Raw genomic sequence first — 23,523 nt, 5'->3', positions numbered from 1 at the left:
CCACCTAGAGCTTCTCCTCAGGGGCAGGCAACCAGGGAGAGGTAGGGGGGTCCTGGGGCCCCCAGAGTAATCCAAGAGGGGCTTCCTGGTGGGACCTGGAACCTCTCAGAGCTTTTTGGGGTGGCTAGGGATCCTGGCCTGACCAAGGCTGCAAAGTGGTCTGTCCAGGTGCAGCCAGGATCCTGGGACCCAGGCTGGGGATTAGCCCAGGTGCTGGCTGACAGCACTTGCCTGGGGCTCAATGAAGCGTGGCTCCAGGTTGGTGGCCACGAAGTCCTGCATGGCATTGGTAACCTTGTCCCCACGTAGGCAGCGGAGGACCAGCAGCTTCTGGAACTGGTCCAGGTACTGGTCCCAGATGCCAGGCAAGGGCTCCCTGCAACAGTGCCCACGTCCCCCTGAGAGCCAACCTGTGGGAGGGCACTGGCCACAGGGTCTCTGCTTGCTGGACAGCAGGGGAGAATGGGGTGTCCAGGGGTACATGGCCGGGGGCATGGAAGAGACGTAGTCACAGCTGCAGGGCAACCCTGTGTGGCCCCTCAGAGAAGGCTCCAGGGCAAGCCTGTTCCTGGGTCTCAGCCCCTGGATGTGCCCACCCTGCTGTGCCCTGGGTCCCAGCTCACCGGTGGGGCTCAGGGCTATCAAAGATGGCCTGGAATTCCGATAGGTGCTTCACGAAGTCAAGGGCGAAGGAGGAGAAGGCCGGCAGGTTGGAGAGTGCCAGGATGTCTCGCCAGGCCCGGTCTGACAGCCAGTCCGGGGCAGGGTTCTCACTCATGACAGGGACAGAGCCCCCAGACAGGAGGTAGCGCCACTCGCTCTGGCAAGGGACAGGGGAGGCTAGTGCCCAGGCCCTGAGGCCTGCCTCCAGCGCCCCACCCAGCAGTGCCTCCCCTACCATCCTCAGCCAGAGAAATGGAGTTCCCCTTGGGGGTGGCAGTTGCACAGGTCTGGGTTAGTGTCACCTCTTTCCCTTTCCCTGGCTGTGTGACCTTAGGCAAAGGATTTGACCTCTCTGAGCCTCTGCTTCCTCACTTGGAAAGTAGGAAGAATCAGAACTCTGCTTCCCAGGGGTTTTGTGGGGGTAGGTCAGAGGGTAGCTGTGATCCCAGCACCCGGCACACGGTGAGGGCTCAAGCAGTGGTGGCTGTGACTCTCAGTGCTTTCCAACGCACCACGAAATACCTGGGGCTCATGAGACCATGAGCTGGTAGGCTCAGGACTGTCTCTGTGCTCACCAGCACTCTCAAGGCTCTGAGAAGACGTGCACAGGAGCTGCCGGGCCATAGTTAACCCAGGGCCTCCTGGCTGTTTTCAAGCAAGGAACTGGCCGCCCCTCCATCACGCACCTGGTTGATCTTGCCCTGGTTCATCATGATGCGGGCACACAATAGGAAGGCGAACATCAGCTTGTGCTTCTCGAAGAGGCTGCGGCAGACATTGCTGTAGAGGTTGTAGGTCAGGTAGCGGTTGATGTTGGCGATGCGCTTCTTTAGGTTGTCTGCAGGGCAGAGGGGTGATGGCAGTGCAGGGAGAAGGGAGGGAAGCAAGATCCCTGGGGCCCAGCCCAGCCCAGCCCGTCTCCCCAGTAGCCAAAGGGGCAGTCTGGGCACCCCCTTGGGGCATTTGCTCCGAGGAGGGTAGGAGGGGCGTGTGTTCTTACGTAGTGTAAGTCTGATGAGGGTGTGTATGAGTGGACATGGGTGTGAGTCTACGTGTGTGTGCCCGCTGTGGAAATGCATCCAGGTGTGTCACACCTGTGCCAGGGTAGAGCCTGGTGTTTGTGTCAACATGTGCATCTGTGCCAGGGCTACCTGCCCTCTCTGAGTTGGCGATGCCTGAGAGGAAGATGTTGAGAAACCACTCGAGGGAGTACTGGTACATGGGGTCCACGTTGGCCAAGTCAGACACGCAGAAGAAGAGGATCTGGGTGCGGATGGCCACGGGAATGTACTCCATGCGCGTGAGGTCAATGTCCTTCTCTGTCTGCTCTGCAATCCTGACCTTGGCCTGGGGGTGCAGTACAGGGGGAGCTGGTCAGGCCCAGGTAGGTTGTCAAAGGGCACCAGGCAGAGGTGGGTGGGGATAGGGCGCAGGCCTGGGGCAGGTGGGGAGAGGCAGGCAGGAGTGGGCCGGCAGTTGCTGACCTGGATCTCAGCAGCCTTCATCTTGGAAGCCTCCAGCACCTTGATGAGTTCCATGTCATCCACAGGGTTGCCCTCAGAGGAGCTGAGCCGGTACAGGATCTGGTCTTCAATGTCCTTCAGCTCCTGGCGCATCTTGGCATTATTGACAATCAGCTGGTTCTTGGCTTCCTCAAGGTCAGGCCGCTCCTCAGCCACTACCTGGCCCAGCAGCTGGTCCTCTAGACCACTGCCAGGGGCAGGAGACATTATGTCTGTGACACCTGGTAGGCCCTGGAGGGCCAGCCTTGAGCCTGCTCACCTATGTACCTGTGCTCCCGGGGCTCCAAAGAGCCTAGCATCCCTGTTGGTGTCAGCCTGGGAGGCCTGGCCTCTGTCTCAGGCTGCAGGGCTAAGGCAGAGCCTGGCTTGAAAGTGACCAGTTCTCAGTGAGACCTCAGGTGGCAGCTTGGAATCCCAGCAGGGGCCAGGCAGTTGAACATGTGAGTTGCTGGGGTCTCTGAAAAACTCCCTCTCAGCAGGAGGGGGCTGGGGGTGATGGGGAGGGACAGGACTTAAAGATGTTTTCACCCCCTTGTCTGTGGAGAGGTTCATAGTGGCCACTGGCATGGAGGCCTTAGCACTCTATGTGGGTGGTCAGCAAAAGCTATAGTGCCTGGGCTTAGGGCAGCAAGGGCAGGAAACGGCTTGGGTGCAGGGAGCCAGAGTATGCCCCCCACAGGGCTCCAGGACAGCTCTGGGGGTGAGTGCACAAGGGCTCAGCAAGGGCTGTGGGGAAAGGGTATCCGGATGAGGTGGGGCTAGTGCTGGCCAGGGAGGCTGCGGGAGGGGTTCCTGACCAGGGATCAGGATGATCTGAGGGTGGGGTTTCTCAGGTGGAAACGGTGGCAAGTAAAGGGAGTTGGTGGAGGGGCTAGAAAGACCTGAAATGCAGAGTGCCTGGGAGGAAGCTGGCAGGGCCTCAGGGGGAAACCCACTGAGTCTCTGCCTGGGGGTGGGAGGAGGCAGCCAGGCAGGCTGAGGCAGAGCTGATGCTGGGGGACCCAGGGACCAAGGGCTTACCCGGGAGACAGGGTGAAGTTGATGAGGGTGAGCTTGGTGGAGATCTCCGGCGTGTAGTGTGGGTTGGGCAGCTTGGTGGTGATGTACATCCTGAAGTCCTCGTGGTAGGGGATCACCGTGTCTCCCAGCTTCAGCACCGTGTTCCCCTGCTGCTTGTATGTCTGTGGCAGGTGGGATGGGCAAGCGCTGTGGCCTGGGCTTCACCAGTGAGGCAGGGGAAGGGGGCCACCCCCACCCCCGCTGCTGCAGGCCCACCTGCTTGAGCAGCACGGGCTCCAGGGCGGGATCCAGCTCCTCGCCCACGTTCTCTAGAAGGCAGGGCTTGCCAAAGCGGATGGCATTCTCCATGCTGCGCAGGAAGTCGCGATCGCTCAGCTTGAACACATCCAGCCCGCTGTCCTTCTCCTGTGGGCACAGGGGGCGGGTGGGGGCCGCGGGGGCTGAGAACCAGCCTGAGGCTCAGCTACTCCCCCTGCACCTGCTAAGCCCCGCTGGGTGGGGTGGTGGCACCCGGTGGGTGGGCTCACCATGTTCTTGATCCATTTGTTGGCCTGGCTCTGAGGGTCAATGAAGTGGGTCCAGCGCTGGGAGAACTGGTTGATGACCCCATTCTCCACTGACAGTGTGTCGTTGGGGAGGCCAGCAACCTGTGGGGGACCGGGCTGGGTCGGGAGTCTCACACAGCAGGCTCAGCTGGTACATCAGCTACTCCCAGCCTTGTGCTTTGGCTGTGTTTCCCTTCTCCTTACTGCACCCTCTTGAGGGTGGAGGGCAGTCCTGAGGTCTCAGCCCCCAGTACTGGTCTCCCTCCTATTGGCTGGCTCCCGACACCCTCCTTCGCTGGGCCCGTTGTTCCTCTTGCCTACTGAGTCCTTGCTCAGTCAGACCATCTTCATGGAGCCAGTAAAGCCCATCAGCCCTCCCGGACTGTGTTCACGCTCAGCCTCTGCCTAAGCCTCTTGGTTCTCTCCTTGTGCCAGCTCTACCTGTCCTCCAGGGTCTAGCTCGGACACGACCTCGTAACCCTCACTCTGGACACTGCTCTCCCACCCCACCCCCACTCTCATAAGCACCCCTTGACCTCTCTGCCCACAGTTAGCCAGCATCTGTGCCACTTGCTCGGCTTTCTCCTCTCCTACCCACCAGCCTCTGACTGGCCCCGGGCGGGCTCAAGAGATGCATCTCTAAGCAGACCCAGGAAAGAGGGTGGGAGGGAGGCGGGAGGCTCCTGGCCCAGCCCAACCACACTGCAGGCCCAGCCCAGTTGCTCCAGCCCCCCGGGGTGGGCACCTGCCACGAGCGGATCTTCACGGGGTTCCCCAGAGTCCCGATTAGCGTGGGCTCGGAGGTGTGTGGGACATGGTGGGTCGTGAGCTGCTTAACCCAGCTGTCGTAGAGCACCGTGCGGTACTGGCCCTGGGGAGATGCCAGACTCAGGGCCACCCCACCGAGACAGCCGCGATGCCCTCCCACTTCCCCCTGTATGTACCCCAGCGCTCAGCAGTTGTGCAGAGGTCAGAGCTCAGACATGGAGACTGAGGCCTGAGCTCTAGCCCCACTTTGGGGAACATCCTCGGCCTCCACAATCCTCAGCCCCTTATCTGTGAAACCAGCATAAGAACAACAGTGCCCACCCGTCAGGGCAGCTGTGAGGATTGAATGAGAGGCACACAGCAAGCACGGCAGTGTGAGCTCACACTTCCCTCTAGAAGGCCAGCCCCACCAGAGCAGGTTTTCTGGCTGTTTTGTGAGCTGCCATATCCCCAGTGCCTGGAACAGCACCTGGCTCAGACGGGGCGCCTGAGCAGTGCTTGTTGAATGAGTGAGAGAAGAGCCGCCCTCAGGCCACCCCTCGTGGAGGTGAGGCCTCAAGGCGGGGCCGGGGGCTCCTTACCGTGAAGGGGCCCAGGTAGGCCACAAAGCCGGCAGCCACCAGCACGTCCCCGAAGATGTTGTCGAGCGTGTGTTCCAGGTTCTCCACCGTATCCTGCCAGCGCACCCTCTCGTCTGACAGTCCGTTGATGAGCTGCAAGGACAGCCCATGGGGTGGGTTCTGGGAGGCTGGGCCGGGGGCCTGGGTGTCCCTGCCTGGCGCAGTCCCCGAGGTGGCCGGTGTGGGGTGTGTGGACAGCCACCCTGGGACCCCCCTACCACCCGGGCCCTTCCAGCCTGTCAGGGGCAGGCCACAGCACAGGCCCTCGCACCTTGTCGGCGCGGCCCAGCCGCTGCTCGCACTGCTCACACTTCAGCTCCAGTTCCTCCTTCTTGGCGATGCAGTCTCGGTACTTGGCCTGCATCGTGGCAATGCCATCCTCCACCCTGTGCAGGCGCTGCTTCGCCTCCTCCAGGATCCTCTGTGTCACCTCCAGGTCGTCCTGGGCCTCCCGCAGGGCTTGCTGTGGGCAGAGGGCGCAGGACCAGCTTTCCTGGTGCCCAGAGGAGCCCACGCCCCCTCCCCTGCCCCCCAGGTCTACCCAGCCCTCACCCGCTTGGGCTCCACGGCCTTGGCCACGAAGTGGTACTTGTGCATGGCGCGCACCCACTGGCAGATGGAGGTGCAGGCCTTGGACACCTTGGCGATGGCGGCTGGCTGGAACTCTTCATTGTCGATGTATGGCTGGATGGCTTTGATCACCGCCTCCCCAATGTTGTCCTGGGGATGGGAACCATGGGCTCAGGGGGCTGCTTCCCAGGGAGGACAGAGAAGGCTCTGCAGGGCTGAGGGGCATTCTGCTCCTGCTGCTATGCCCTGTGCAGGCCTCAGTACAGGTGTCCTCCCTAGGGAATAAACACAAGCCACAGAAGCTGGCCAGAAGAGGATCTTCTGTATTCCAGGATTTCAAATAATATGATCAGAGATTTTTCTTTCTCAAGAAATGACACAACCTCAAGATCTGATAATACAGGGACTTCCCTGGTGGTCCAGAGGGTAAGATTCCGTGCTCCCAATGCAGGGGGCCCGGGTTTAATCCCTGGTCAGGGAATTAGATCCCGCATGCATGCCGCAACTAAGACCCGATGCAGCCTAAATAAATAAATAACTATTTAAAATAAAAAAAAAAAGAAGATCTGATAATATGCAGGCCCCATTTAAAACCCATTTAGAGACAAGGGCTCCTTCCTGGCCTATATGGAGACGAGTGAGTGGTTCTGATGCCCACCCCGGCTCACGTTCAAATGTAATAATCCCCACCCCGAGAGCTCACCATACTCTTGGAGCGCTTGTCCTACCCTGGGAGAATCCAGCTCTGTAATTCAGGATGAGGCCAGGAATCTGTATTGTTCATGAGCTCCCAGAGGTCAGAGCTTGGGACCAGGGGAACCTCAGTGCTGGCCGTGAGCCTCCTGATTTGGGCTCAATTAGAGGGATGGGGAAGCCCATACAGAGTCCAGCTGTCACTGAGATGGGCCATTGTCTCTGCCCTCCCAGTGCAGTCTGGGACATGCCCAGGGCTCCAACACTGACACATGGTGGGGGGGTGGGGCGGCCCGCGTGGGACTAATTTCTGGGCTGGAAAGGGGCCCTCCAAGAGGGCTGCGGGCTCCAGGCTGACCTAACCCTAAGCAGCCCCATGAGAGCGCATGCCCAAGGATACTGAGAACCCCAGATAGACAGGAAGGCAGAGAAATCCAGAGACAGACAGGCACTAAACCTCAGGTGTTGAGGCTGAGGGAGAGGTGATGACTGAGCAGCCAGGGAAGGTCTTGGCCAGCGCCATGGGGGTTTCAGGGAGAAAAGGGCAGGAGAGAGAATCTCCAGGCTGCGGAGCCTTGGAGTGACTGTGGGTGATGTCCTATGGGCATAGGAGACTTCCCAGGTCCTGATTTCCTCAACACCCATCTGCTGGTTGGTCTGTCTATTGCCCCCACCAGCTGGAGAGCTTCTCTGGGCCAGGATCTGGCCCCATCAGCTCTGTGGCCACAGGGCTGCGTGTGTTGCAGGCAGAGTGAGATAGGACGGAAGCCCCAGCGCTGGGGGGAAGGGGGCCAGTTCCTCTCCCCACTTCTCTGCCCAGCTGGGTCCTGCCCTCACTCACTCCCAGCTGGCCGGGTGCCTGGCACGCTCACCTTGTCAAACTTGAAGAGGCTCTCCAGGAAGCGGCCGGGGTCCTGCAGCAGCCCCTTGCCTGGCTCCCAGTAGTCATCCACCTTGGAGCCAGGCTTCTCTCCAGGCACCTTCTTGGGCTTGATGCCCTTCATGATGCACACAGCTTCTATGACCAGCTTCACGCCTGGGGGTGGCCGCTGCATGGCACGCACCTGTGGGCCAGGCCAAGAGTGGGGAAGGGGGAGGTCCATCACGGAGTGGGTACCTCCAGGCAGGGACAGCCGCCAGACAGTGTGGGCCCCACCAACCAAGTCCCTACCACTACAGACCAAGGGCACACCCGGGGATCCCCCGAGGTCTGCCTTAGCCTATGGCAACTACTGCTCCCCCATATACCCAGGCCTGGCCACGAGGCCCTGTACGCTCAGTTCTCAAGGCCCAAAGCCCTCCTCATGCACCTGCCCGGGCCCTGGGGGCTGATACAAGGAGGTAAGGGCAGGCAGCTGGATTCAAGCTCTAGTTCTGCCCTCATCTCTTGACACATGACCCTCAAGGGATATGTAGAGGGAGGGCCTAGGGGCCAGAACCCAAGAGGGCTCCAGGGAGGGATGCCAAGAAAAGCCTGGGAGGTGCCTAGCCACCCACCTCGGTCACATCATTCTTGTTGAGGTTGCGCAAACTGGCCAGGGCTGCATCCAGGGCGGGCAGAGCCTCATCCAGATCCTTCTGGGCATCGTCAGCAATACCTTGTGCTTTCCTGGCCTTCTCATTGGCCTTGATCTCCTCTGCTTGCACTTTGTTCCGGGACTCCTCAGCAATGGTTGTGTCCACCTAGGAACCAGAAGTAGGGAGGACCCAGTGATGGCCCGTGTCAGGGACAGGTGTGCCCTCCTCCCCTTTCTCCTTTCTGTCTCAGTCTCCCCAGGTGGAAGGAAATGAGGGTTGGGATGCCCCATTCTCTAAGGACCCTCTCGGCTGTGACAGCCCATGGAGATCTGGGAGTGCTAGGAACCCCTTCCAATCCTGAGTGCTCATCGTGGGCCTGGCATGGGGCTCAGGGCTTTACATGCTTGAGCATAACTGCCCCATGGGCAGGACCCCCTACACCCACAGGGCACCTCCATGCAGAACAGAGAAAGGCACTCCCCTCCCACAAGTCACTTTCTTTCCATCTGCTGGAAAAATTTTCAATACCACTGCCTTTGTAGAGCAGGACATGATTGTTTCTGCCAGAAAGCTGCCATCATGAATATGCAAACCTGCGGAGGCTGCTGTGAGGACTGGCCCTCAAATGTGGGCCCTCTTGTAGACTCAGAGGATCTTAGAGGGAGACTCAGACAGACTCTGCACCGCTAACTGTGGCTGCCCTGTTACTCAGTCCGTGTTGTGATTATTGGGTTTGGATTTGTCTTGCTCATCACCATATCCTCTGCCCAGTGCAGCACTTGGCAAAGAATAGGTTCTGAGCAAGCATTTGTTGAATGAACACATGACTGAATGAGGGAACTGGGCACCAAGAGGCTAAGCAACCTGTGAGGCCGGGCAGCTAGGGATCTTGTGGTTGCATGGGGATGCCGAGCATCCTCAGACGTGGTCAGCCGTCAGGGAGGGGGCCAGGAGCACCCCCAACCTTGATCTGCTCCATGGTAAGCGTGGTCTCCTTGGCAGCCTCCTCCAGCAGGGGGCGCATAATCTCCAGCTCTTCCTGCATCTTGGCCACATCCTCTGAAGTGCGCAGCAGCTGGGGGGTGGGAGGCGGCAGGGGGCACAGAGAGGAAATCCGGTGTGACGGTGTGATGGGGACCAGAGAGTGAGTTAGGCCTGGAGGGGGCAGGGGAGAAGTCCCTGCAGGGCCGCCCTCATTCACGAGTGAGAGGCTGTGGCCAGCAGCTTCAGTGGCCCCCAGGTTGCCCAGTGGACCCAGAGGAAGGGAGCAGTCCCCTAAAAATCTTTGGGGTGACCTGCTTTGGCCTTGCCCTTGGCCAGCAGCTTTTGCTCTTTTGGTGAGGGAGGAAGCCACCCATTTAAACACTGTGGGCTGCCAATTGAAAGGCCAGGCTGGGCCTCCGGGGTCAGGACTGAGACTGCATGGGCAGAACCACGGGCAGCTAGCCATTGCCCACAAGGCCCCACCCCGGCCCACCTTGTCGAGGCCACTCTTCATGCGGTTCTTAGCGGTTTTCAGCTCCTGTTTCTTCTGCCCGATGAGGATGGAGAAAATATTGAGCAGCTCCAGGTAGCTCTTGGGGGTCACATAGTTGTGGCGGGCCAGCTCGGCCAGATACTCGACACACTTCTTGGCCACTGACTGGTGGATATACACGCAAACCTGAATCTGTGAGGGAGCAGACCACTGATGTCAGTCTTGTAGAGCCCCCAGCAAAGATGGGGCACCAAGGTGCCCTCGAAGCCACTGAAGCCTGGTTCTGGGGAGGGAGCCACGTGCAGGAACCTCAACGGCCCTCACACTCACTCTCTCCTATGATCCTCATGACCTCCAGGTAAAGGTCACCTATTCTGCAGACGAAAAATCCCATGACCCAGAGAAATCAAGGGGCTTTTTCAAGTTCACACAGTTGTCAAGGGCAGAGTTCACTTTGAACTTGGACCCAGGTGTGTCCCAGCTCTTGGCCCAGTGCTCTTATCACAGCCCCTATGACCTGCCTCTCTCAGAAAGCCCTAAGGTGGGGCCCCTCTCGGAGGTGGTAGATGTGGGGAGGGAAGGGCCCAAGGCCTCAGCACAGCCGGGCAGAAATGGGCTCACCCTAGCTCTTGGCCCCCAGGTGACCATCACTCTCTCAGGCTGGACCAGACAAATCTACCCCCCACCCCATCTGTAGTCTCTGGGTTGTATCAGGAGGCTCTTTGTTTGTTAATGTGGACCATTTTTTTAAAAAAACTCTTTACTGAATTTGTTACAATATTGCTTCTGTTTTACATTTTGGTTTTCTGTCACAGAGGCATGTGGGATCTTAGCACCCCGACCAGGGATTGAACCCTCACCCCCTGCAGTGGAAGGCGAAATCTTAACCACTGGTCCGCCAGGGAAGTCCCTATATCAGGCGGCTCTTTAAAGAAAGTTTCCATGGAGCCCTCAGGGAATAAGATAAACAGTGACTGTGTAACTGTGTGCCCAGCCTCCTGCGTCACCGTGACAACCTTGTGGCACTCCCATTATACAGATGAGGAAACTGAGGCTTAGACAGGCAAAGCTGTCTGCCCAAAGGCTTCCCATCAGTGGTGGGCCTGGGACTCTTACCCAGGCCTTGGTGACCCCAAGCCCGAACCTACACAGTCCCCCACAAGGGCTTGCTCCTCACCAAGATACCTACCAGTCCTTCAATTACTTTGGGGGTGGCGTCCAGCTCTGGGATCTCGTTCAGGAACATGGTGGCCACAGACTCCAGGGCCTCTGCCGGCCACTCATTAAACCAATCGATGGTACAGCAGTTGACCAGGGAGGGGAACTGCCTTAGGTGAGCTCGGAAGACCTCTCCAATGGGGCTGGGGAGGTGGGGGTCCAAATGAGGCCCTGAGACACAGACTTACACCCCCCAGGAACCCAGGACCCAGGGTCATTTCACAGCCCTGTGGCATGGCAGCCAGGACACAACAGCACAGCAGCCTGGACCCAATGGCATGGTGGCCAGACCCAGGCCACTTCCCCTTGTGGCAGGCCCAGGTGCCCCCTCACCTAAAACCACTGTCCCTGCGAGGTTGCAATGGCCACCTGTACCTCATGCACAGCACCACGTGGATGCTGCTGCGCACACGCCCGGTGTAGGTGGCCATGAGGTTGGCCTTGGTGGGCTGCAGACCCTGCTCCTGGACGTAGGGCCGCATGGTGTTGACAATCTGGTCTTGCTCGTCCGTGTTGTAGAGGTTGGGAATGTCGCCTGAGTTCAGGACATTGTTAATGTCCTCTAGGAAGGACTCGTTCTTGATCTGGGGGGAAGATGGGGATGGAGGAGCTGAGCCTTGATGATGGCCCCTGGGTGTTGCGCTCCATGACCATGGTCTCACTGGACCTTCACAGGAGCCCCATTCCACAGACCATGCCACTAAGGCTCAGAGAAGCCCAGGGTCACACAAGTGACCACACAAGTCGTGGTCCAGGACTCACACCCAGACCTGCCCTACAGCAGAGACTCTGAACATCACTGCTGGGCTGTGGAAGGGCCCTGGGTCCTGGGTGGGAGATGTGGTGTCTTCCTCCTCTCCTGCCAGGCCTCTCTACATCTCAGTTTACTCACAGGAGAAAACCAGGCCACAGGCAGAAATGGGTCCTTACCCATCTCATATGGCCAGGGCCTAGTCAGTGCCAGAGGGCACCCTCACTTGCCTGACTATGTAAGGGGAGCCCGGGGGATAGGAGTAGGGCTGGGAGCCTTCCAGGGCTTCAGCTTCGGCCCAGTCCTGATCACCAGTCAGGTTTAAGCACTGCCCTGTTTGTCTTGAGGCCCTGGACCCACAACCTCTCCTTCTCTCAGACCTGGGGAAAGGCCTCATCTAGGGAGCTCCAGACAGAGCAGCCCCAAGAAGGCGGCCATAGGCACAGCACCTCAGGCACAAGTCCTGTGGTCCTTGAGGTAGGAAGCCGTTGACCAGTGAGTGTGGTCCCACTTGTGGTCAGCCATGGTGCCAGGGGCCTTCTTTACCCTCGGGGCATAGTAATGATGATCTATGTCTCCCACCAGCCCTGACAGGCTAGGTTTGGCCCCCTCCCCCTGGTCCCAGCCATTCCTCCCAAGATCCACCCCAACTGACAGTGACGTGGGCATGAAGGACTGACCACCTTCCAGGATGCCACACTGGGGTGGGTTGTATCCAGCCCACCCTGGATCCCGCCCACTGCCCATGTGGTGGCACCTGGGTATCTGAGAACAGGAAGGTGATGGGCAGGCTGTGCAGGCCAGCCTTGAGCAAGACCTTCTTGACATCATCACGCCACTCGGTCATGCCATAGTTCTTGGACAGCTCAATCTGGAAGCACTCATACTCCGCCCTGGAGACAGGTGGTTGGGTGGAGGCATACCAGAGCTTGAGGCCAAGCACCGCACCCCAGCCATCTGTTCCCATCCTGGGCAGACCTGCTGACTCCCGCAACCCTGAACCTGCTCTCTTGCCTCCAGACATTTGCTGAGGCTGCTCCCTCAGCCTGGAATGCCCTTCCCTTCCATCCTCCCAGCCTTGATTAGAAGAGAAGGCCCATGGCCACCTCCTCTAGGAATCTCTCCTGGATGCCTGCAGCTACCCCTCCCCCATCCCTGCAGCATCACAGGGCACTGCTGCTGTCTCTCCTTGGACCCCAGGTTACTCTCCCAGGTCTAGAAGCCCGTGGGCCAGGTGCATCTGCCTCAGCATAGAACATGTGGAAGAACATGAATGGAACTGAGTCTGCCACCGGCCGCCCACTGCCCACCACGCCTGGGGGCCCTCACATGTGCGAGGCCAGTCTCGTGAGGGACCTGCGGCCGCTGCCGCCCACACCCAGCAGGAGCGCGTTGCCCAGCGCCTGGCGCAGGGTGCGGCTGATGCGGCAGACGTGGCTCACGGCGTCCATGAAGAGGACCAGCCTCAGCTTGGCTGTGCTGATCTGGTTGTAGTCCTCCATGTACTCCTCGATCACCTGCATCATCTGGCGGCAGGGGGGGAACGGGGAGAGCGGGGTCCTCCCTCTGTCCCCGTGCACTGTGCCCCAACCAAGGGAGCACAATGCCCCGTCCCCCCGGCCAGCCCTTCTCCTCTGTGCACAGAGGGATGTTGGCCCTAAGATGCCGGGTCTGCCTGGATGAGGCCTGACCCGCTGGACACACCAAGGCCTGAGGGTCGGGTCAGAGACCTGCCTGCTGCCTCGAGGGCTCACCAGGATGTACCGACCTGGGGCCCCGTGGGAGTTCCTGGGAGCTAGGAGAGGGTCTGTGTGAAGAAACCAACAGGAGGCCCCGCACTCCAGCTTCATCCTGCCACCCTGGGGTCTTGACTCAAGACTCGCAGCGCCCGGGGCCCTGCTGCGGCTGTGTGGCTGGGATAATAGTCCCTCAAATGGGCATAGCGTGTCCCTGTTTACAGAGCCTGTCTCAGTTGAACCTTAGACTTGTCCTCAGGAAAGAGCCAAGCGGGGCCTACTGCGCCCATTTGACAGGCGAGGAGATGGGACTCAGAGAGGCAACTTCTGGCCTGAAGTCCCTGAGCTGGCCTTCCAGACCAGTGTCCGACCCTCTGGTCAGAGCGTGGTGGTCTCTTAGCAGTGGCTGCAGAGGGCCGGGGTCCCGGGGGTCGGGGGTCGGGGGTCGGGCCCCAGCAGGCCCCTTCACCTTCTTCTTGCTGGTGATGAGCTCATAGGACTTGACGTCGGAGCCTGGCGACATGAAGTCCCCGTAGAGGATGGGCTGGAAGGGGCAGACCTCTTCGAAGGCCACCTCCCACTGCTCCATGCAGCTCTCCAGGAGCTTGTCAAACCAACTGCGGTCCTCCTCGTTCACCAGGCGGTCGCGGAACACGCGGCAGCTCTCGTGGTACCACAGGCGCAGCAGCTGCACCTTGTCCTGTGGCCGCCCAGCGTCAGTGCCTGCTCTCGGCCCCACCCCCTCGGCCACCTCTCAAAGCACCTGGGCCTGGCTCTCCCACCAAGACCCGGCCAGGGCCCTGGGTGTCTGCTGTCTCCACAGAGGGTGGAGTCCACACGCTGACGCCTGGGCCTCTCCACCCCCAGCTCCAGGCCCAGCTGTGCCTGCGGGGTTCCCAGCTCAATTAGCTTCTCCCCTCTTAGGGTCCCCACAGCTCCCCAAACCCCAAGCCCAAGAGGAATGCCCGATTCTCCTTATACCTTCCCGACACCCCACATCTAACCACTCACTTGACTCCAAAGCTCCCTCTGACTCTACCCCCATCCTGCTGCCACCTCCATGCTGACTTCCCTGCCTCTCCCTGGGTGACGGGACCGCCCTCAGGAAGCCCCAAAGCTCTTCTCTCGACTCCTTTGGCTATAGCTGGGCAGGGCCAGGGCTGGCATCTGTCCTGTTCACACTGTGCCCTTGACGCCGGGCCCACACACTGACCCATCCATTCCCCATCCCAAAGTGCAAATCTGCCCCCTACCCACCCCTCCGCTCCCACCACCTTCAGGACTCTCTCCCCCTGCAGCCCACAGAGCCTGCCCAGCACACCTGACACTGCTCCCCGCTGCACTCCTGCTCCTTCCACCTGGTACCACTCACTCTTCCCCTCAATCTTCTCACACACAGGGCTTGCATCAGGAACCCTCCCTCCCTTGCCATGCCCTGGCTCCTGCTTTTGTGTGATCCCATCACAGCCAGCATTCTAGGCGTGGATTTCACCTGCAAGATGGGACTCAGCTGCATGAAGGCAGGGCTCCTGTGGGCTTGGTACTTGTTGCCGTGTCCCCAGTTCCACCCCCTGCCCAAGGGCCTGGCCAGATCAAGGCTGAGGAGTGTTTGGGTAGGAAGGCCTAAAACCAGGGAGGACTGTGAGGGCAGTGTGGGCACTCCACTGCTGGACACTGGGGAGAGGGCCCACTGGTCCTCACCTCGACCTTGGCCGGGTCGGCCATGAGCATGCCCTGGAAGACCTTGGAGAGATCCCTCAGGTTGAAAGTGTAGTGGGATTTGGCTGGGGTGGGCAGCAGCTGGGAGGTGATGGTGGAGTACACCATGATGGTGGCTTCCACGAGGGGATCCGTGAAGTGGGCAATGTTGGGGGCCCCGGCTGTGGGAACAGGAGAGTGGCCCTGGGTCACAGCCCCTGCAGATCCGGTGTTGTGTTCTCTGCACACGCCTTTCCCCAGCCTGCATGCTTGGATTCTGCCCACTTTGCAGCCCTCTCGGATGCTACTTCCCCAGCAAGGTTTTCCTGGTGTTCCCCACCATGGGGTGAGGAATCTCTCACCTGGAGCTCCCCCCTTTTATATCCTTATCACTGATATAGCCTGTCCATATGTTGGGGCACTGGGACACATTCATGGAATTGAGAACACTAATGGGGCCAGACCTGAAACATGCCACTCTGAGCTGTGCATGGGGAGGGTTGCATGGCCCACACGGGGTTCAGGAGTGCACCACAGTGGACGTGGAGGCCTGGGGCTCAGCCATGACCTTGGGGGCTTATCACCCCCTTGCATTTTCACCACTAACATAACCTATTTGCTTGTGCTTTGAAAATGATCCAGTTCTTTGCTGGGAACCAAAATTCTGTCAGTGGGAATTTGGGGTAGAGGGAGCCCCCAGAAGAGGGAAAGAAGCAAAGAAGGGGCAGGACGGCTCACTAGCCCCAAAGCGGGCTCACCCATTACCACAGGGACTGTTCTAGGTGCTGGGTACAGTGGGTGGCCCCAGCAGACACGCTCCTCACCCCCAACAAGTTGACTTTCTTTGGGGGGAGACAGACTCTGAACCGACTGACAGTAAACAGGCGATGGAGAATGTGTGGAGAGAGGTTTGGGGAGAGCCAGGGCTGGGGGATTTGACATAAATGCTGGGGAGGCCTTGCGGAGGAGGGCACTTGAGCAGAGACCCGAAGCCTTAAGGTGCCAAGCAGGTTCAGAACTGGAAAAGGTGTTCCAGAGAGGGCATGGCCAGGGCAAAGGCCCTGAGGCGGGCATGCCTGGGGGGGTTAAGGACTTAGCAAGGGGTTGGTGAGAGCAGACAGTGACGAGGGGTGCCCACCACTGCCGGGACCTGGGCTCTAGTCTGCATGAGATGGTTGAGCAGAGGAGGAATGTGATCTGATTCAGCGTTTGAATGGGTCCCTCTGGCTGCAAGTGGAGGATGGATAGACCTCCAGACAGACAGACAGATGCAGGGGGTGAAGACAGAATCAGGGAGACCGGGGTGTGGGGGGCTGCTGCAGTGGCCTATGAGTGAGGGCTGGGGTGCTGAGCAGCACAATTCAGGGCGGGTTCTGGAGGGAGAGGCAGCAGGACCTCCTGAGAGAGAAAGAGAGCGAGCGAGTCCCGATGGTGCCAAGGCCCTTGTCCTGAGCGAGTGGAAGGACAGAGAGTGGCCATCAGCTGAGACGAGTGGAGCGCCAGGTGCTGGTGGGTCAGGGGCTCGGGTTTGGACATGTTCAGCCTGAGACGCCCGGTGGACATTCAAGAGGAGACGTGGGTCCGAGGTTCAGGCAAGAGGTCTGGACTGAACACACAGACTCAGCGGCATCCGCACTGAGGGGTTTATCGCCAGGGCGGGATGATGATGTCGCAGAAGAGTGTGTTTAGAGGGAGGAGAGGCTGAGAGTAAGCCCCCTGCCCACCTAGGAAGGCGACTGGGAGGAGGAGGGGTGACCCCCACAGACAGCTGACAGCCCGGGAAAGGTGAAGACCCAGCTGACCTTTGGTCTGGACGCCGTGAGGCTGCTGGTGACGAGAGCCCTCTCCGGGGACTGGTGGGGCTCAAGAGAAAGTGGGAGGGAGGGCTGGTGCCCGCAGGAGGACAAAACGCTCTTGGGGCGTTTTGCTCTCAAGGTGACAGAGAAATGGAGCCAAGGCTGGGGGAGGGGGTAGGGAGGGGCCAAGAGAGGGGCTTGTTTTGTGTTTTGTTCTTAAGATGGGAGAAATCGGGGCGTGTCTTCACGCTGATGGAATGGCCCAGTGGAGAAGAGAACACTGATGTCGGTGGCTGTCAAGCAGACAATAGGGGATGGGACTCAGGCCTAAGAGGAGGGCTTGGCCTCATACGGGAGCAGGGAAATCTGTTCGCAGGAACAGGAGAGAAGACAGGGCCCAGGGAGGCCTGGGTGCAGGTCAGCAGTGGATATGGAGGCCTGAGGAGGTCTGGAGCGGCCAGTCACCCTGCTGCAATAAGCAGCAGATCCGCTGCCACACGGGGGACGCCCAACACAAGCTCAGGTTGCTCCTGGCTCCAGGCTCATGCCCTCTCCTCACAGCCTCTGCTTCTTCACACAGGGTGGGACTTTGTTGGATTCCTTATTCATTCATTCAACTTGCATTCACCTTGCTTCTACTATGGGTCGGACACTCACCCAGGCACTGAAAGACTGACCGGCCATGTAACGGTGAATGAGCCTATGCAGGCCGTCGGTGCTGGGCAACCTAGCAGTGGCCCGAGGTCCCCTCAGGAGCCTGAGGATGGTTCACTGTGGCCCCTGGGACCCGGCCTCAGAGACATCCAACTGGAGTCCAGGGCTCCCCCTGGAACCAGTGCCCCTGCCCCATCCAGGCCTTCCCAGGCCCTGCCCAGGCCTGCACTTACGCACGGGCTCCCGGTAACTCTTTTCTCCGAGGAGTCCATCTAGAGGGTTGAGGGAGAGACACGGGGCTCAGAGTTAGGTGGGTCCCTTGCTGCCCACCTTGACCGGCTGTGCTCAGCTGGGCAGCCCCTGAGCAGCCACTGACCATCACCCCCCTCCTCAGAGCCACATGGCCCCCACCTCCAAGCTGGGCATGGGGGCAAGTTCTGGCCTATAGCCCCGGGGGGCAGGGCAGGCCAGGCCAGAGGAGGGAAGGCCTGACTCCCATTACCCACCACCTGGCACAGTGCCAAGTGGAGTTCAAAGGTCAGTGTGTGTTATGTAAGAAGTGGACTGGTTGGGGGAAACTGCATCCTGGGACAGACTTTTCTTCAAGCTCCATGGAAGATCAGGACCATTTTGTCCATTCTATCTTGGTGGCACTTCCTGATTTACAAAAGTAACATCCTTTCACTAGCCTTTCTACCATATATGCGTGTACTTATATGGATGAAAATACATGTATACATATGTATAAATCATATATTCCGCAGTTACCACATGCCGGGCTTCTTGCTAGATGCTCTACATGCAGTGTCTTATTTAACCTTCACAACTCGGGGTGTTGGGCACTAATATTATCACCCATTTCAGATGAAGAAACTGAGGCTCAGAGAGGTTCATGAATTGGCCAAAGGTAACATAGCTGAGTAAGGGGTGAAGCCAGGGCTGATGTCAGTGGTTCAGCCACTCGGCCCTTCCCAGTGCTGCCCAGCTGTCCTTGGTGTGGCTTACCTGGCCGGGGCTTCTGCCCTAGCCCATGGCCTCCTACCCAACTCCTGCCCAATACTCACCCATCCAACTGCCCAGGATGGTGGAGAAGATGCGCTTCTTGCTGACCTCATCCATCTCAGCAAAGGACAGGTAGTTGAAGTGGCGGGTCAGCCGTGGAGTGATGGTATTCCTGCCTCCACCGGGGGGGCCCATGGCACAGACAAAGTTGATGTCCACCAGGCTCTTGAAGGCTCCTGGAGTGGGGGCAGGAAGTCAGAAGGCCCTGCCCAGGGCTACATTAAGACTTTTGTAGGCCCTGGGCACTTTTGCCTTCTTGGGCCTCCTCCTCCATTAAAAATATATATATATATTAAAAATTATAATTCACCACAGTATTGGTACATAGACAAATATATTAATATTATGCATTTTAAATGTTCTTTGACCTAGAAGTTCATTTTCCCCTTGATTTTAAAAGACATTAAAACACTTCCGTGGACTCTCTGTGAGTCCTGTGGGCCCAGGCCCTGTGCCTACTGCGCCTAACGGGTGAGGCCCTGGCCCTGCCCAGCACACCCAGCCCCGCCCCGCTGGCCCGGGCGGCCGGCACGCACCGATGATCTTGCGGTCATACCAGCCACCGTGGTCCATCCACTGGCGCAACAGCTCGATGGGCGGCTGGGCGCCATATGTCTCCAAGGCCGGCATATTCAGGTCATCGATGAAGAAGATGAAGTTGCGCCCCAGGGGCGGCCCGAACACGCCCTTCCGCCTGTGGGAAGGGGCTGTGTGAGCCCAGCACCCACGGGTACCAGGTCCTCAGGGAATCCAGGGTGGCAGGATGGCAGCTCCACCTCTGGGAAGCCCTCACTAACTTCAGGCTACCCCGAATTGCTGGGCCTCTTGAGCAACTCCTTGTCCCATTCTGAGAGTCCTGGGACATCACACCTGGCTGCTCTGAGTCTTGCCTCTAGGCAGATGGATAACAAGTCCCGCCCGAGTGCCCAGCCCAGGGAGAGCACCCACAGAAGGGCTCGGCGGGAATTCCTGATGGAAGAAGGCTCCAGAGCAGTTTGCAAGGGAGCCCAAGGGCCACCCGGGAGGGGAGGGGGGACAGCAGCTGGCCGAGCCAGGCTGGGGGACGTCGGGACCCAGGAAGGAACCAGTGTGCCTGCCTCTTGTCCAGCTTGCTGTCGATGAGGTCCTGGGTTTGGTTGGCTGAGGTGCGGGCAGAGAAGGTGAGGAAGTGGCTGATGTATTCCAGCGGCAGGTTCTTGAGAAGCTTGTTGGAGATGGTGAGGGTCTTCCCTGTGCCCGTCGGCCCGATGCACAGCACCTAGGAGAGCGGGGGGCACAGGGTCAGAGCGCTCTCACAGGGCCCAGCATGCAGCACGAGCTGCCGCCCTGTCAGTGTGGGAGCCAGCCACTCCTGACCTAGGCCTTGGGGTGGGGTGAAGCAGGGCATGGCAGGGGCACTCACGGGCTTGTGGTTGGTGAGTAGCATGTCTAGCAGGTAGGACATCTGGATGGTGTCCATGGTTGGCACGATGATGTTGCAGTAGTTGGTATCTGGCATCATGGTGAACGAAGCTGAGGAGTCCATCCACTTCACCCAGGCAACCTGGAACCACAGGTGGCACAGGGTGGGCCTGGAGCCTCTCCCCGTCTCACCCTTGGCCAAGTGCACCAGGAGGGCAAGGAGCGGCACTGCTGGGACTCAGCAAGAGGGTCCAGGTGAGGGGCTGCTTCTGACAGAAACAGGAAGCCCTGTGCCCACTCTCCGCACGGGGTGGGGGACTCCCAGAACAAACCTCCAGGAATGGGGGGCTCTCTGCACACAGCTGCCCAAGTGAAGGCTTCCCTGCATCCAGCTACCTCAGTGGGGCCAGTCTCTGGGCCTCTGCATGAGGGAAGTACTCTGGGAACTGGACAACCCAGAATGCAAAGGTCTTTGCTGTTTAGTTTAGGCTACCCAAGCATGTGAGGGCCAGAACCATGGGGCTGGCATCACCTAGATGCTGAGAGGTCACCTGGCCCGCTCTCCCCCACCATCCCCACCTGCACGCATCCCTTCACCCACAGCCCTGACTCAACTTGCAGACCTCCCTTGATGGGGGTGTTCACTGTGGTCAAACCCAAATGTCCCACTGGGAACGGTACTGATGGTTAGACTCAAACGTGCCCCGTGAGACCCCCAGCAGGACCCTATGCAGTAATCATCTCTATAGGTGCCTCTCTGGCCCCTCCTCCTTCTGGGCTGGAGTCCTGATCCCATGAGTGTAGGCTAATGGGACCCTCGCTGGCTAAGAGGAGAAATGGGGACATCAAGACAGGCCATGGGGGCTTACTCCCCCACCCTTGAAGAGCCCAGCCCCTGGGCAAATGGGGCTTTTAAGTAGAACTGAGCTGATTAATCCCTGGGCTCAGCATCAACACAGGGGAGGCAGTGTGTATGGTTGGGAAGGGAGGCACTCTGACAACTCCCAGTCCCAGGTTCAAGTCCAGCTCTGCCACCGACTAGCTGGGTGCGACAGTTCTGAGCCTCAATTTCCTTGTTTGGGAAATGGGCACAATAATAACCACCCTGTGGGTCTGTGAGGATTCAGGAGATGATGCAAATAACCCCAGCCTGAGACCTGTGACCATCAATGCAGCCTCTTCTCTGCAGTCACTATTCATCGAGGAGGACAGCCACCACCCAGTGGGGCCCTCCCTGTGCCGGCCCTCCCTGGGCAGGTCTGCAGTCACCTGCTTGCCCTCATCATCGTCCTCATTGTCAGTGGTGCTGCTGATGCCGCCGTCCTCCAGCCTGTAATCAAACACCAGCCCCTCCTCCGGAAAGAGCAAGGTCAGCTGCGAAGGACCAGGGGGAAAACCAGGAGGTGAGACCCGGTGGCTTGTGTGGCTACTTGTTTCTGAGGGCCTGGGCCTGGGGGACGGCCCCAAAACACCCAGCATTCAGCGTACGCATCCCAGACCTTGGACCCCAGCCCAGGAGCTGCCGCCTCTCACGTTTTCTGTCTTCATCTTGATCCTGAGCCAGTGGCTGAAGCTGATGCGACTGGCGCTGTCCCCTGTGGCACCCACACTCCAGATCAGCGAGAAGATGAACCAGGGCTCGATCAGCTCTGGGATGCGACTCAGCTTTTCGGGAGGTATTTTCTTGAGGCCCTGGGGACAGAGGCGGGGACAGAACTAAGTGGCCTGAGGAAGCCAGGGGGTGGGGGGGCAACCCTTGGCCTCTGCCGTAGTTTTGCGTCTGCAGCAGACTGGACGGGGTGTCCCATGACCCATGTGAGCCAATCTGATTCTCTCTTCCAGGAAGCTGGACTTGGGATTCAGGGCCCTCAGGTGAGGAGAGAAGGCCCCCAGCCCACTGCTCAGAGCTGCACCTCTTTAGGCAGGAAGGGCTTGAAGAAGCAGTCCAGCAGCTTGAGGAGACTCATGGTCAGGTTGCTGTTGGTTGAGGTGATCACCTCCTTCACTGAGGACCGGACGAAAGTGATGGACCCCTGCAGGAGATGGACACCCAGCTCTTGTGGCTGGTGGCCATAGCACCTGGCTGCCCCACCTGGGCTGCCACACCGTGGCCTCACTCACCTCCAGGAAGCTGACAAAGAGGGCCTTGAACTGCTCCTCAAAGGGCTTGAGTAAGGCAGGGAGATGCCTCAGCCAGCACTCGACAAAGGGCATGAGCCCCAGGATGCTGGGCTCCAGGTACACCATACCACAGCGGGATACTGTGGCTGGGGAGGCCACTGCCAGGTCCTGCACCTCAAACATCATGGTCATCGCCTGGTGCCAAGATGAACTGCGTGAGTGGGCCAGCCGCCAGCCTCCACGGCAGGGGAAAGGGCTGCAGGGCCATGGGGAGGGGTTGCCCATCCTGCAACTGTGGGGAGGCCACAGGGCAGGCGCTGGGCCAGGAACAGGGCTGGGGTGGGGGCAAATGCAGGAACCCTTTGGCCCTCAGCTGATAATACAGCCCTCTCCAGAGGCCAAGAAGGAGTCTAAGTCAGGAGATTCCTGGGAGCCCTCTGGCCAGCCTCAGGTCAGGGCATTTTGGGGTCCCTAGAGCCCTGGGGAAATCCGATGGGAGCTGTGTGCTCTGCTCCAGAGCCCCGCACCTGTGTACATGGACACAGGGTCACACTGACCTCCAGGTGTTCTCAGAAGGACTCAAGAGACTGGCTGCTCTTAGGCTCAGGCAATACCCCTCCTTCTCTAAGAACTGCCCCACACTTCCCACCAGGCAGCTGTTCCCATGTTCTCCAGACTCCAGGCACGTTGCCAGTATGCCTAACCCAGACTGGGCCGATATGACTGCAAATGGGCCTGGGAGGCACAAGACAGCATCAACCAGGAGCTGGGGTAGTTGTCCTGGCCCTGGGCTCGGAGCATCACAGAAAGTGGGTCTGTCGAAAGGGCAGCACCGAGCAGCTGTGTAGGACGTGCCTGCGGTACAGGAGCCTGGGGATAGGGAGGGCGCTGTGGCCCCAAGAGGGAAGGGTGGAGGGGGATGAGGCTTGGCTAGCGTGGTGTGGCCTCCTGGGCTGCGGAGGAGAGCAGAGTGAGCAGACAGGCGGACACACCTCTGTGAGCTTGATGATCTCCCCGGAGCTGAGGCACAGCTTCTTGTTGTCGTCCAGCACCGTGTTCATGTTCTCAATCCAGACGGCGTCCACCGGCCCATCGAACATGTACCACTTCTTGTTGGTGTCGGAGGCGATGGCCCCCACCCGGATGAGGGAGGAGAAAATTCCATCTGTCCTGCAGCCACCAGGGAGGAGAGGGCTGTAGGTGCAGGGGAGGCAGGGCGGCAAGCACAGCCGGCTCCCAGGGAAACCTGGATCCAGGCTGGCCCTGCTCTGCTTTTGTTTTTTTCTTAAATATCTTCATTCATTTAACAATTACAGTAGGGAAAATGGGACTTTTTGGTATAATAAATGTAATGAAAATGTGTGCTTATATTCTCTCCCTGCTGAGTCCTCACTAAAGTTCTATTAAAGGAGGATGAAGAGTAATATCCCCAAAAGAAAAGGAAGATGAGGGGACTTTCCCGGTGGCACAGTGGTTGAGAATCCGCCTGCCAATGCAGGGGACATGGGTTCGAGCCCTGGTCTGGGAAAATCCCACATGCCTCGGAGCAACTAAGCCCGTGCCCCACAGCTACTGAGCCTGTGCATTAGAGCCCACGAGCCACAACTACTGAGCCTGCGTGCCACAACTACTGAAGCCCACACGCCTAGAGCCCATGCTCCACAACAAGAGAAGCCACCACAATGAGAA

General features: G+C 59.2%; 1 protein-coding gene across 1 annotated transcript in view; it reads right to left on the bottom strand.

The window, feature by feature from the left end:
* DNAH1 (dynein axonemal heavy chain 1) overlaps window positions 1-23,523 on the bottom strand; it is an 85,027-nt gene that overhangs the window by 4,483 nt on the left and 57,021 nt on the right. The window contains exons 37-68 of the mRNA XM_059939830.1: window positions 22,827-23,004; window positions 21,835-22,029; window positions 21,627-21,746; window positions 21,247-21,405; window positions 20,983-21,087; window positions 19,715-19,855; window positions 19,410-19,570; window positions 18,849-19,006; window positions 18,315-18,488; window positions 17,484-17,522; window positions 14,804-14,982; window positions 13,572-13,802; window positions 12,696-12,892; window positions 12,124-12,259; window positions 10,991-11,199; window positions 10,587-10,758; window positions 9,398-9,589; window positions 8,885-8,995; window positions 7,900-8,085; window positions 7,275-7,466; window positions 5,692-5,859; window positions 5,411-5,602; window positions 5,101-5,232; window positions 4,497-4,622; window positions 3,734-3,853; window positions 3,462-3,611; window positions 3,207-3,367; window positions 2,148-2,373; window positions 1,815-2,010; window positions 1,350-1,501; window positions 624-820; window positions 232-376 (exon numbers count right to left, since the gene is read on the bottom strand). Coding sequence (XP_059795813.1) covers window positions 232-376; window positions 624-820; window positions 1,350-1,501; window positions 1,815-2,010; window positions 2,148-2,373; window positions 3,207-3,367; window positions 3,462-3,611; window positions 3,734-3,853; window positions 4,497-4,622; window positions 5,101-5,232; window positions 5,411-5,602; window positions 5,692-5,859; window positions 7,275-7,466; window positions 7,900-8,085; window positions 8,885-8,995; window positions 9,398-9,589; window positions 10,587-10,758; window positions 10,991-11,199; window positions 12,124-12,259; window positions 12,696-12,892; window positions 13,572-13,802; window positions 14,804-14,982; window positions 17,484-17,522; window positions 18,315-18,488; window positions 18,849-19,006; window positions 19,410-19,570; window positions 19,715-19,855; window positions 20,983-21,087; window positions 21,247-21,405; window positions 21,627-21,746; window positions 21,835-22,029; window positions 22,827-23,004 — 5,200 coding nt within the window. The remainder of the gene's footprint in view (window positions 1-231; window positions 377-623; window positions 821-1,349; window positions 1,502-1,814; window positions 2,011-2,147; window positions 2,374-3,206; window positions 3,368-3,461; window positions 3,612-3,733; window positions 3,854-4,496; window positions 4,623-5,100; window positions 5,233-5,410; window positions 5,603-5,691; window positions 5,860-7,274; window positions 7,467-7,899; window positions 8,086-8,884; window positions 8,996-9,397; window positions 9,590-10,586; window positions 10,759-10,990; window positions 11,200-12,123; window positions 12,260-12,695; window positions 12,893-13,571; window positions 13,803-14,803; window positions 14,983-17,483; window positions 17,523-18,314; window positions 18,489-18,848; window positions 19,007-19,409; window positions 19,571-19,714; window positions 19,856-20,982; window positions 21,088-21,246; window positions 21,406-21,626; window positions 21,747-21,834; window positions 22,030-22,826; window positions 23,005-23,523) is intronic.

The sequence above is a fragment of the Balaenoptera ricei genome, chromosome 11 (genome assembly GCF_028023285.1).
Source record: "Balaenoptera ricei isolate mBalRic1 chromosome 11, mBalRic1.hap2, whole genome shotgun sequence".
Classification (NCBI taxonomy): domain Eukaryota; kingdom Metazoa; phylum Chordata; class Mammalia; order Artiodactyla; family Balaenopteridae; genus Balaenoptera; species Balaenoptera ricei.
The sequence above is the reverse complement of the archived record's forward strand: the minus strand, read 5'-3'. Positions and strand labels throughout refer to the sequence as shown.